Below are 13,942 nucleotides of genomic sequence, written 5' to 3'. Positions count from 1 at the left end.
TCACGCTGTACCTGCAAACAAAACCGTTGCTGTGGAGACAGTTGCTACGACAAAGCTCGGCCCCGCCTATTCTATTATTCAGCTTCGGAATGTCCCATTGCTTCACGAGGCCACGTAATTCGAAAATTCTGCTTCATTACGCTCTTTGTCCTGTAACATTCTATTAAGGACACTGAATTTTTATATCAAGTCACGTCATATTTCTCAGTTTAACTATGATTGTTGTAGTAGCTTAAGTTCGCTAAGTATTTCGAAAATAAGGCTAAAGTGGACAAACATGTGGGAAATGTATATGACAGCTAAGTCATAAACCGCAAATTTTCGCATTTAGGACAATGGAAGACTGGACGGACAGCTAAGAAAAATAAGGTTCGCGGTGTTTTTGGTAAATTAGATGATGGTAATAAAGAATCCTCTATCTGAAATGAAGTTTACAGTTGGTGTGGACACTTTTCCTGTCTGTCAGAGGCATTGGAAGGTTTCTAATGCAGAAACATGCAAAATAAAGTCGTACTCACAGTAGTGATGAAGGTTGATGGTGACTAAGTGACGGGGAAGCTAATGTCAGATGGAAATGGAAGTGGTAGTTCTGATAAAGGTGTAGATATAGTGGGTGGTAGAGGACCGTGGAAATTCTTTGCTGCATACTAAGACACAGACGACGATCTAATGAAAGATAGGTTATGTGAAACTAAATTTCAGCAGTCAAGACGTGTTCCACTGTTTCAGATTAGATGGGATTAGATAGGTATTAGAACAGTTATTTTGAAAAGTACCTGAGATGTAGCCTTCTGGTTTGCGTGTATTTTAGTTGTAGACATCATAGGAAAGTGTTTTCCTCACCACAAAGGCTCCTCTTTGGAAAGTGCACGAGATACAAAATAGCGCCACCAACACCAGCAGCAGTTCAGAAAGACGTAATTATGTCCGTATTTGCAAAATAGTTTTCTTTGAACATAACTACTATTTGCAGAGACGTTACAGAAAGTATTATCTTAAATCCCCAAAAAGAAAATTCACTCATTAGCTAATTAAGTGTTTAAAAACTGCCCATACCACAATCTATTCTCTTTGAACCAACGCTATCGACTCGAACAACTTCATTGTTTTTTTCTCTCTGCCCTCTCTCTGCCCTAGCTTGCACAGGCAACTAAATTCCATAAACATTCTTTAAAGTAAACCTAATTTTCAGCCCAAGACAAGCTACAGTAATAACTCCACTGCTGTGCGTGTGCTTTGTGTACTCGTGGAGTAAGTGGCTAAGGGTCTGGTCTGAATGGTCTCGCTCGGTAGCAACTTTTCCAGTGCGTCCAACTTACGTAAACCAAAATTAGCAGACGACAGTGTATTCAGAGATACAGATTCGCAAACAAAAGCAGAATGGCGGAGTTAATTATAGAAATGTCTAGTTAAATTGGAGTTAATTATGTTCAGTGAATGTCGGTCTAAAGTCATATACACATCGAAACAACCATGCCCGTTAACCTTCGCGCCGTGACTTCATAGAGGTTCATGGAAAGAACAAATATTTTCTAAGGGCTTTTGAAACACGTTTGGGTATTGGTGTTACCAATCTTTGTGCAGCGTCTTTCGATGATTGCACTCTCGTAACTATGGTATTTGTTCAAAGTTAATAAAGTAATTCATTATAAGCAAACATGACCAGATAAGATAAACAAGCTGGAATACAAATACCGATGCAGACTGTTTGCTTATACATATTAAACACTTCAGAAATTCACGAGGGAGACCATTATGAAAATATTTTACTGAACATAGGTTTTTGACTCTTCGCTTTGGGTGTGGAAGGCAGATGTTCGAATAATGTCGTACGATCAATGAATTGTGGCGTAGAAGGCGTTCTTATTGATTGTGCGTGTAGTTAGGCAGTGTGTAGCGTTTTTCGAACTAACAGTTGTTTGCGTGCGTGACGGCTGAGTTTGCCCTGTTGCCATGGCGACCGACTGTTGTCGCTTCCTAGCGGCGCACGGCCAGAATATTCCTTCGCTCGAGTACTCACTAATTAATGATCCTCCTCCCTGTCAAAGGAAGTTGCCTAGTTATTAGACATTGGACGACTTTCCCAGAGCTGCCTGTAAGGCCATTACAAAGTCGATGTGCCACATAGTTCCTACAAAATATCTTCCCAAAATCCGTAGTTTCGACAGGAATTCAATCCAAATGGTTGTATATCCTTCGCAGTTCTCCATTTCCATAGCATTTTCTTCAGTTACAGAAAAGAAATTTGTTCATTATCGAGAACAAGACTAAGTAAATTATATTTCACGCACACATCAGTTATGCTAGAGATTGTTGCTTGAGTATGAGGTGGACTTTGATAGTTGCTTAAAATGTAGCTGTACTTCAGGAAAGTGGGCTACTTAAATTTTTACAAGGCTTTTGTTCATAGAATTTAGATTTGGTAGGTCCATTAATAAGCCATGGCTATTTTGATATGAAATACATCCGAATCGACTTCAGTTCTTCTGCTGCTTATCATAGTTGGCAGTGGAACTTCCGTTTTGAGTAGGCCTTGCTCCGAAATCTTCAAATTGTCTCCAGTATTTGATGCCGCCATTTGATTCGGAGAGCGTAGATTTGCCTGGCTGGTATGGACACAGGATAAGGCGGAGACGAAGCCTGTTTGCTTGGCATGCCGGATCGATGTGGAGCACGGCTCGCGTGACACCCGACCCTGGCCGCCGGCGCCACAGTGGCGGCCCAAGCGCATCAAAAAAGCCTAGCGGTTTGCCCGCGTCTGCTAGACGAAAGCACTGTGGACTTTCCCAGGGCTACAAAAACCAGGGCGTAGTCTTAAGATAGTCGTATGTCGATACATAAAGAAACGATGAAATGCGCTTCATAGTTGTCGGTGTAATTTTTTTTTAAATTGACTGTTTACTTACCCATGTATAAAGCTCTAATTCGGCCTTAGGCGATTGTAAAAGTTTCCAGCCATTTGAAACATAGTATGGGAATATGCTCCAGGCAGTCAGCGTAACATTTACTCTTAGAGCGTGCCCTTATCCTTATTGAAAGATAATACTAGAAACAACCTGGGAGCTTTATTATGAATTAAATATTTCTGATTTTACAGGAAAAATCAAATGTAGTTACGAATCAAATCTTCTGTTTCATAGTGGATATAAGCTAAAGCATTTGAATGGGAAGAACTTTATAAATGTGTAGTCTGTTTGGTAATTTAAATCCTTTAAGTGTGAAATGTCACACTGTGTAAGTATCATGCTGTATAGAAATAAAGCCATCAAATAGATCCAAAGTTTCTTATTGTTCTGAGAGAAATCACGCTTAACTTTGTATGTAGAATCTGTTTTCACTTAAAGATGAGTGATAGTTTGCATTTATGAGCTGTGGTAATAGTAACTAAAAAAATTCCCCTAGATGTTCTGCTGAATAAAAAACTCAATTCCATCATCCATAATTATCAAAACACTCTAAGGTAAAGAAATTCTACACCTTTTGAAGACGAGTCAGTTTGCTGAACTTGTGAAAATGGCCCAATGGTATTTACTTCTATGGTGAAGTATGAATTTGGCCTGAGCATTTGTTAATGTTAATGAAAATAGAAATCTGTGGTGTAATACTAGCTTCTGGGGATACGCTGCTCTCTACAGGAAATCGCTTCTGTATTTGAGAAACTATTTAGGCTTTCATGGCTGCTCAGTACTGTTCGGCGATTTTTCTGACGTGATGTGCCAGCACGAGTGGCTGGCATTGTCACAACTCCACCCTCTGTTGCTGGTGCCAGACGTCGGCTGAAGAGCAAGACACAGCACTCAACAGGCAATTTGTCATATGAGTCATTGAAAAATAATTTTGAATATTTACCTGAAGTGGTTGCTTTCAGCCTTAGCATGAGATGCCCCATTGTTACGAACGCTTAAATGTCGTTTGCAAAACAAGATCGAATTTTACAGCCACAAAGACATGTCTGGAGCCTATTTGGAGTAAAAGTACAGTATTGGCATAAAATCGAATGTGCTTGTATTAATAGGTTGAATATAGATACAGATTGCAGCACTCAACGTGCTAACATTACAGTAGTTACGGTTTTCTACAGTGCAATGCCATTCTTACCTCTTTGAGGTAGAAACATTTGAATATTTTGAGAGTAAATATTTCTGCATAGTGTATAACGAGACTTCAGCGATACGCAACAGTACTGAAATGTGCAGTCGCCCATTTACTACAGATATATGAACTTGGAAACAAGAAGTTTGCCTTTTAACTAACGTAACCGAAGCTAAAGAAAAGCTACGGACTTTGCAACTGAAGCGAAAAAACTTCCAGCATGATGCTAGAGGTTCTCTCCCATCGGCGAATACATTTTACATTTCACTACAGTGCCCTCGCACAGATTTAGTGTGATGAATGTAGGGTTTCGCGTTTAGTGGCTTCGGTGATTCCAGAATGCAGCAGTTGGAAAGCTATTTAGAGTAACAAAACATCTGAAGTGTTGACGTGTTCTGGCTGTCAGTTTGAAGCATGTAAGTTGCGAGTTAAAAGCTCGGGCCACGGTTCGCTTTTTCCAGTAAGGCGTAATCCTTTTGATTTTTCCGTACATTGCCCAAAATCTTACCCTTTTGTGCGAAAAGTTAAACTTCGAACGGATATAGTGCTTTTTGAATAATATAATGGAAATGGAGTGAGTGAAATTTGGTGTCGAAGTTCATTATTTCCTGTTTGTGGTAACTATATGGGCCGTTCCAGACTTTGTTTGGAAACCCACCCCAACTCGTTACCATGGAAACTGGCGTATATAGAGCACAGCCCGCTAAACAATCAATCCTATGAGACGACGTTCCCCACCACTCCGCTCTGAAAGTGGTTGTACTTCGGCCTATCAGGAGCTGGAAAGTCGCCGGTTCGACCAATAAGAGTGCTGCGTGTTGCTGTGGAGGTGGATTGTGGCAGCACATTCGCCGGCAGAGCATTCTGCAGGTGGGAGTCGTTGTTTGAGGTGAGGTGTGCGATGGATGAGGAACATATCCTACTGTAGTGTGCACTGATGACGATGATCGTCAGGTGAGTTTCTGGGATGCAGTCACAGGCGAAGATATCCTTTGTCTTTGGCACTGAAGGAAACCTGTAGTTAGTTCATCAACTAAAATTCCTTTACAGTATTCTACGAAGAAAAAATTTGTTGACGCAGACGCTCGGTACTGATCGAATTGTGAATTGTTGGGTATTCCACTATGAAATTATCATGGTGTTACCACTGCTGAGTTTTAGACCCACCCTAATCTGCTAGTCATTAGATAAATGAGTGTTTAAAAAATCCATTTACTGCAAAGTTTCATTGTTGCAGATTCACATCTTCGACCTTCGGCAAGACGATTCATTCCTGCTGTTACTTTACAACGGAGTAAGTTGGTAAGTTACCTTTATAGAGTGCATTCAAAGTTTGCTTCATTGCTTAAATGTTCCCATCAGATCACTGCACTCACAACTTTAAAACTTAGAAACTAAAGACAAAGTAGTAAATGCAGTTTAGTTTCTGAAGCTTCATTTCTATTCATGAATGGACACTTGGCTGATTGCCCCCCTGTCATTTTAACTGTTTTATACCTTGTTTGCCAGGCTTCTGCTGTGCGTTAAAATTCCAGTTGCACAGTCATTTAACCACTAAATTCTTCCCTATCTGGTCACAAATGCGAAAGAGGTTCCATACGATACAAATGCTTGGACATGTCTGTTTGCATATGTCCTTGATTGTATGTTGTGAAGCTCATGCTCTAAGTTTTTCCTTTGTGTATTTTAAAATAAAAACTAGAAAGCTAATTAAATCTGTTAAGTTTCACATAATTTATCATGGAATAATTTGTCAACTACGGCATGAGTAACAGTACTGTCCGCAACTTGCGCATTGTCAAACCTCTAAACTTAGTTGCTCACGCAACAGTCGAATTTATGTGCGTAATTGTTGGAAGAGTACCTTAGTTTTTCTCCTCGACGGTATCGACTGCGGTTAGGCCGCATACAGGGAGGGTCAGCGCGCGCACAGTGTAGTGGCGGTAGTGTACTGAACGCTAATGGTCTGAGGATAAAAGCTTTATCGTTTAGACAGCACACATGAATCTTAATTCTGCTGTATGAGAATCCTGACGTTAAGTGCCTCTTCATCCCGTTCCAACTAGATTGCAAGACACTGCAAGTTAGATTATTAACCAAACATATTCCAGTATTTGCTACTTGTACTGGTGTCAGTTTTCAGTGACTGGACACCGTTAAGCCGCCTCAGATTTGCGACTTCCCCGATAGACAAATACAGCTGTGCATTAATGTTAAAATTGTAAAGTTTTGATGAAATATTTTCGCACAGCACAATTCTGGGCGAGGATGACGTTTCATCTGTTTTTTCATGCGCAAATAATGTGGTTATTGGAATAATGGATGTTTAATGCGGACGTCAGAAGCGTGTTACACTTCAGGTTTGGCGTGTGAAGGTGCTTTAATAAGTCCAGAAAGCGAAGGTTTTCTTACATATATACGATATACTAATCTGAAACTAGATTTCGGGTTTTTGCTTTACCGTAATTTTGTGAATCGACCCTTTACTTAGTTACTAAATCACAACGGGTTTCCTTACTGAATTTTGCACCCATTCAATGCACCTTGGACAAAGAATTTCGTATCACATATTTTAAGCTTACGTATTTCTTATGCAGCATTGTTTACTGGTGGCGAGTTCTTGCTGCGAACTACCTGGGAATAGCGCCGTGTCATATAGTTTATATAGAAAACTACCGTAACGGTAGACGTCAAAGCTTTCCGAGCGACCATAATTGTTTGCCTCGCCGATAATTGCAGGCGTTTGGTATTTAACTAGCGTCATATTGTAGTAATAAATTGATAAAGAATGTAGTTGTCTACTTGATTTTACTAAGTGCCAGCGACCCGTAGGCAAGCATGCTTTTCGTGGCTGGCGCATTTGCGTCTGCGCGTGGCGTAGACTGATCAATACTTCTGCGCCGCGCCGTCGCCTCTGCTGTTAGTATTGGCGGGAAATGAGTGGTGGGGGGAGCTAAGGGGGCGGCACACCTGGCGCCGTCTCCTCTAGCTGGTTTGTCCGCTGACTCAGCCTTCGCCCTTGACAATCGGCCGCAGTCAAGACACTTATTGCGCTTAGGAAGGAATAATGCAAAGCACTTACCAGTTCTCACTCCTTAATTATCGGCAAAAATGATAATGAACGCTAGCGAGTGAATTAGACTTGCTGGACGATTTTAAAATATTGTCTCAAAAAGGGCATAGTTTTTAATACCACTAAAGAGAAAAAGTTCTTGTGCACGTACCTGCTGCACAAATCACATCGCTTGTAAGAGTAATTTGCTGGCAACCTAATGCATTGTTAGCTTTTCTTTTGGCTGGCAGGTGAAACCCGGAGTAAAGTTTTTGCATATTACACAAGTGAAGTAGTGTTGTATGATGAGTTGACATTCTGATTAGGTATTTTTAACTTCGAAGATCCTGTTATATTTAAAATTGTACCACTATCCAGCATCAATGTAAATCCTGCCATACTTAAAGGGAATTGTGTTTAAATGTTTTTGCTTCAGTGGACTTCTGTGTTGAAGATCAGAAATTTTAGTACCAAATTGAGTATTCTAAATTAAGATGAAATGTGTACTTCTGCTTAAGATGCTTTGTGGATTGTGTGTTATGGATGAGTATTGTGTATTTGGTCTAGAATGGTTATTGGATGGAAGGTGAAACTTCAGTTAATTGAGAAAACAGTTGGATACACAGGGACTGTTGTACTAAAACACATAGTATCCACTTAAAGGACATAAACAGTGGATCTCTGAGAGAATAAAAATAAATTCCTAGCAAAAATAAGTTAGTGCCATAACTTTTTTCACATTGACTAGTTTTCAGTGATGCTGCCCAGGTTGATAGTAACCTTTGTTGCATTGTGGTTGCCAATAGCTGAGGCTGTAGGCAAGCCTTGTCATTCCAGATGTTAGAAACTTGAGTGTATCCAGTTCTGTGCATAGCTATTTAACACTGCAGGGTAATGGATACATAAACAGGCACTGACCAAATTTGTACAAAATACTTCATACATCAGAGGGGATCAGCAGTCCTGTGTTCCCACATTTAAAGACTTTTCATTGTGTTTGTTCAATAATGTTTCATTTGAAATGCTGTAGTAAAAATGGAGTTACTGCACATTTGTTAATGTACATGCTGCATTTATTTGGAACAGCAAATTTTTCGCTGTGGCTCACTGCAGAAGATTTTTAATTTTTATGATTTTTATCCAGAAATCATTCACCCAAGTCTGGCTTCTTGGTAGTTGATCTCATATACTAGGTACTTCACTGAAAATTGAAGGATCAGAATTGAAGCATGCTGCTATCCTCAGTTCTATTGGATTTTGTCTACATTTTTAAGCTTTTTGATGTTTTATATGAACAGTGTCATGTCACAAGTCATACTTAACTGTATTGTTCAGGTTATAGATGGTTTTCTGTGCAACCCAGTTGAGTAGTTAAACAGTTGCAATATTAAGATAACATATGTAGGTTTGCCACATTCCTGGATGCCTGTCTGGGTGATTACATTAATGAGATAAACAGCTGCAAAGGATTCCTTCCATACAGAACATATGCATGCCCTGGTAGATGTACACAACTAATAACAGTATTTTTAGAAGATGCTATCTGCCAAGTGATGCTGTGAACACATGAATGCTAACAAGAAATCAGATTTTGGTCCATTGTTGCCAACAATGTCAATAACACAAATCAGTAAGATAATACTGAAAAAGGTTGGGGTGTGAATGTGTGTTGAATAGCACTGCAGTATTTATTGCCAGTAGGATTTAAGGTACTTCTGGTAGGTGTATGGATATGATGCTGATGGGTTTTGTATAGACATGTCAAGGAAGTGTATAAGGATACTTAATAAGAAACACCAGTGTAACTATTCTGCTGTGATACATATGTCATGTTGTGGAGATAAATTAAACTTTTGTCACATTTACTGCATGGAAGCAAATAAGAAGAAAAACCTTGAAACAGCTGCAAAGTTTCATACTTCATACTTTCTACTTTCACGACATTTTTCTTAAGTGGATACTCAGTGATCTTAGAAATGTTGGTGTTGGTAAAAGCTGCTGATAGCAGATGGGAAACTTAACCATGATCTTTATATTTCATGTTACTATAAACTTCACAACACACCTCTTAAATAGCATTTAAGGCAGGTAAAACTAAAGTGGTTTAAGCAGATAGAGCCCGGAGGAAAGCCAAACAGTTTGTGAATGTGATGGCAGTAGTATGCATTGTGATTGATAAATGAGAATAAGACTACCTGAAACATAATGAATTAACTGAGATATTGTGGGAAAAGTGAAATGATGTAAATATGAGATAGGCTGAAGTTTCAAACAGGCCAGTGTAAAGAAGATAATTTGTCTTTAAAGAGGAAATGTCCACGCTAGCTGCAAGAAGTCTTCAGTGACTCGGTACAAGATGAACTACCTATTTGGAACTAGGCAGTACTTCTCAGAAAGCAGCATTTGGATATAGTCACTTGTTCTTTGTCATGTGCTGCTGTGTGTAAAGTTTGTGAAATTGCTTGAATTAGTATTTATTCGTAACTAGTTTTTACCATTACCCAAAATTTTCATACATGTTTATTTTTGTCTGAAACTTCATGTCTCTTGACCTGATGCTTTTAGCAGATTGAAAAATTTTGTTTTGTAGTGGTTGGAAATACCTGTCAGTGGATTGTCATTTAAAATTCCTTGTGATGCCTTTGTGAAATTCTTAACACTTGAATGCTAACTCAATAAAAGCTTACCATACTATAGACATCAATACTTCGGACCATCAAAAAATGTTCCATGAACCAGAAAGGTTACAAACTACCTTGTGGCAAAATAAATACGGAGGATTACAATTGGCAGTGTGTAATACACTTGTGTGCCAGATCACTGCATTAATTTCTCGCTGAAGTAACTGTAGAAGCAGCTAAATTTTTCTTTTAGAGAAATTTTTTGTACCATTACTAGTGTGTTAAAGATGCAAAACGACTCCAGAACTTGTTTTATAGTGTATATAACCCCTTAATGTCAAATGTGAAGTATCCATGAAATGTCAAGTTTTGAACCCATAACATTTCTTTTGGGGTCTCCATGATTTTGGGAGAAATGTTTCTTAGAATGTTTGTACAACTTAACCACATTTCAAATGCTTTCTCTGTAAGAGCTTATCAAGTAGGTTCAGTGAAGTGCTTGACTTCACAAATTGCAATCTTGTCTCTTGTCCCTGTAATATACTTTTCTAACTTTCAGTGGTTGGAAAGCACCAAACAGTTTTAACATATTGATGTCTAGTGAATTATTGCCATGAAAATGTTTTGTATAATAATGAATGAGATTTCTCTTAGGAAAAAGGTACATTGAGAACGCCTCAGTATCCATCGATGATAATAGTACACATGAAAATGTTTCCCATTGTGGAACATTGTTACAATTAACATTTTTGCATGTGATCTGTAGGAAGTTGATAGGGTTAATTAACTTAGTCTCTTAACATGATGCAAATCTTGTTATTCAGGCATGAAGCGCGAAGCAGACGGTGACATGGGTTCCCCACAAAAGAGGTCCCGCGGTGGGGACGATACAGAAGTGCGACTCCTGATCCCCAGCAAGGTATGTGAGCATTGCCTTTCTTAGTGCCTTTAATTGTGCCACCATTCTTGTGAACTTGCTCCACCCCCATTCCTCAAATGATAGTCAATATTATATTTTTTGTTCTGAAATCTGAAGTTTGGATATAATTTTAATCTAATTTTTGCATGTGAGAATTAATTTATATTTTAAATTTGGAAGATATCTAGTCACCAGTTTTATATGATCATACCCAAAACAGATTTCACAAACTAGTATGCACCCCGTGGTAGTCAGTTACCTGTTTAGACTGAGGGGAGAATTGAATATTTACCATAAGGCAACAATGTTGTCGTGCTACAGCTGTCTACAGTAGTTTTGTGTAGTGAAGGTTTCTGGTCATTGTGGGTAGTAATATTGTGAAGTAATTGAACTGTAGACTGCACAAGTTATTCTATTTGCTGTGCTTCTTGACATGTGTGAAAATGAAAACGTAACTCAAAGAAATAAGAGTGGATTCTAATCCCACAGACATTAATGTTAGGATGATACTTTATTTTAAATTTGTGGTATGTGATAACATTTAATTTTAGATGAACTACCAGTTTCAAATATGAGAATGGTGTTAAGATCTCAGAACAAGAATGCTTGATAGCTCAACAGTGTTGGTTCATATTCTCTCCCCAGGTGAATAGGAGAGCATTTATTAAAATTCAGGAATAGATAGCCACATACTGTCTTTATGTTAAAAAAATTTAAGTTGTTCTTGTGACCAGTTCTGTATCTTGCATTTTGATCATTGAAAATGGGTGAAGACTAATTTGCTGCAGCTGTGTACAAATGATTGTTTTGATCATGTGCCCATGTATTGCAGAGAAAAATGTACAGAAAAGCAATAAAGTTTGAAGCATTTCAGACAGTATGTATGTGGTGATAAATAGTTACTGATGTTGGCCCATTCTGTTGACATATTTCGGATGTCTTTCATGAATTCCTGTCACAGTACTACCAAAAATGGCTCGGCAATTATCCTGTTTTTATTGTACATAATAGCAACTGTTGATAAATGCCCATTGAATATTTATAAATATTTTAAGTGGTTTTCATTTTTACTGGCTTTGGTTGAGGATGGGCGTTGAAAAATGTGTTTACAAGTTATGTTTACATAAAGATTGCACTTTCTTCTAGAGGGATTAGTCCAGAAACTTTGGAAATACAGCAGCCTGGAGTACTGGAAAAGCAAAGTTTTTCCAAACAATAGTTATTGCAGCTAATATTCCATCAGATTAGGGGAATTCTGTCTGTAATTAAAGATTTCCATTTGTCATTGTTCATAAATTGGAGAACACACAGGGAATTTAATTTCTTTGTTACTAATTTTATGACTGTTTCATTGAACTATGTAAGTAGATAGGATTGAGAGGAAAATACCTCAAAGTTTGGATCAGTAGATAAAATATTAATCATTCCTGATTGTTCTGAAAAATTCTTCATTTGTGAGTTATTGTTCTCTAAACTTCTAACATTTGTGATGTAAAAGTTAAGTTTTCATTGGTGCTTTCATTTTGCCACGGAATATTAAAATGGGGATTGAGATCTTCAAACCTCAGGTTGTGTAATCAGTGACAAAATTTTCTCCTTGCTCAATATGAAGAGTTGGATAGTAATTTTAGGTATGAACTAAAACTGCAGTGTTTCAAAAGGGTGCAGATGTGACTTAATCTGATGCCTTAAGCACTTCAGCTGTTAACCTTAGTTTGGCCAAGTTTTTTGATTTTTTTGTTCTTGTTCATTGGGTTCTTCATGGCAGTTTGCCTCACTGGAAAGCAGCATGTTACAAATTAAAATTTTCGAACTGTTGTCAATATGAGAGTTAAGTTTTTAGAATACTCAGGATAGTTGCATTAAAAAGTCGTTATTTTACAGGCTGCGGGATCCATAATTGGAAAAGGTGGTCACAATATTACCAAGCTAAGGACTGAGGTAAGTAGTTTGAATTCCTTTTGATTGTAAGCTTCAAACAATGTCATTGAAATTGGTTATTGTTGCCCAGATTTTATGTTTTCTGTTCATCTTCAGTGTAAGAAGGTACATACTGGGGGGAGGGGGTCACAAATAGACTTCAATGGCGTTCTTGGTGTAGCATCAGTTCTTCACTGTAACTGTTTTCAAGTGTCAGAATGTTTGTGGCTGTATATTGTTGTGTGAACAGTTTTGTGAGCATAGAAATTTGTTGCCCGATTCTTTGTGTCATGGCATAAAACTAACTAATAGACGTTATGCTTTCGAGATAAACATAATCATTGCCAGTATGTGATACTAACTTAAAACTAATAGACTTCCCGCAGTTTACGTGATACAAGGTGACGTTGGTGTGATAGACCACAAGTGCCTTTTTGTGTTTGTCCAAATGTTACTGGCATTGCAGTATTATGGTATACCAGTTGCTCTATTATGGTATGTCAGTGGCCGGCTACCATAGGTATTACCATTAGTGAAATGTAAAGAACTTCATGAATGCACACTGTGGAGAGAACTTTATTTATTTCATAGAAAGTCATTACGTCTACTTTCCTAAATTTTGCAAGCAGAAGCATGAATTGCGGGAAGTTTTGCATTAGTGTGCTGAAAAATATGAAAATTTTGTTGGAAACCTAAGATCTGGGTTACAATAAATTTCAAAGTATTTTCCAAATTTGTTGTTAAACTGATTTTCAGTAATCTTGTGTGATTGTTCATTTCAGAGATTGAGGGTACATAACAAATACACCTCAACCAAAACACTAACTTTAAAGCAACACAAGTACTTCCCACTTACACCCACAATTTTCAAACAAATTGTATTGTATTAAATAACACAATGTAATATAGGTACCCAAAATCATGTTTATTTTATGCACTCACTATTTGTTATGCACACATACTTTAACAATAATTTTATTTAACATGTTCTGCCCCTCGTTTACTCCTTCCATCGCCCTCTGAATGGTTCATCGTTGGCCCTTGATTGGTCCCATATCTGACCAATGGTACACGATGGCCCCGCCCTTGCCCACTCTGCTGCTCAACGCTGCCCCGTCGGATTGAATGCCCGCCCGCCCGCCCTGCCTGTGAATGGGAATAATGTCCCCGTCGAATGATGGGAATGGGCTCCTCCAAAACGCAGTACAAAGCCTCAATTACAGTCCCTGATTGCCCTGGGCCAGAACGGTAAATCCATCACATATTTATATTAGGTTCAGTTTTGTTAGATAATCTAATGTGGCTTGTCCTTTAGGCATTGTCTTGAATATTTATTGC

General features: G+C 38.3%; 1 protein-coding gene across 4 annotated transcripts in view; it reads left to right on the top strand.

Annotated features, from left to right (window-relative positions):
- Positions 1-13,942, top strand: part of LOC126273062 (heterogeneous nuclear ribonucleoprotein K-like) — a 61,298-nt gene that overhangs the window by 23,509 nt on the left and 23,847 nt on the right. For 2 of the 4 annotated variants that reach the window (XM_049976466.1, XM_049976468.1), the window contains exons 2-5: positions 5,330-5,394; positions 10,590-10,684; positions 12,569-12,625; positions 13,809-13,852. In XM_049976466.1, coding sequence (XP_049832423.1) covers positions 10,592-10,684; positions 12,569-12,625; positions 13,809-13,852 — 194 coding nt within the window. In that variant the 5' untranslated portion in view covers positions 5,330-5,394; positions 10,590-10,591. Of the gene's footprint in view, positions 1-4,906; positions 5,047-5,329; positions 5,395-10,589; positions 10,685-12,568; positions 12,626-13,808; positions 13,853-13,942 lie in introns of those variants that run through there. The other 2 variants (XM_049976465.1, XM_049976467.1) reach the window with 2 other exon arrangements.

This window comes from Schistocerca gregaria, chromosome 5, assembly GCF_023897955.1.
Source record: "Schistocerca gregaria isolate iqSchGreg1 chromosome 5, iqSchGreg1.2, whole genome shotgun sequence".
In the NCBI taxonomy this organism is placed as follows: domain Eukaryota; kingdom Metazoa; phylum Arthropoda; class Insecta; order Orthoptera; family Acrididae; genus Schistocerca; species Schistocerca gregaria.
This window is presented reverse-complemented; position numbering and strand designations above follow the sequence as displayed.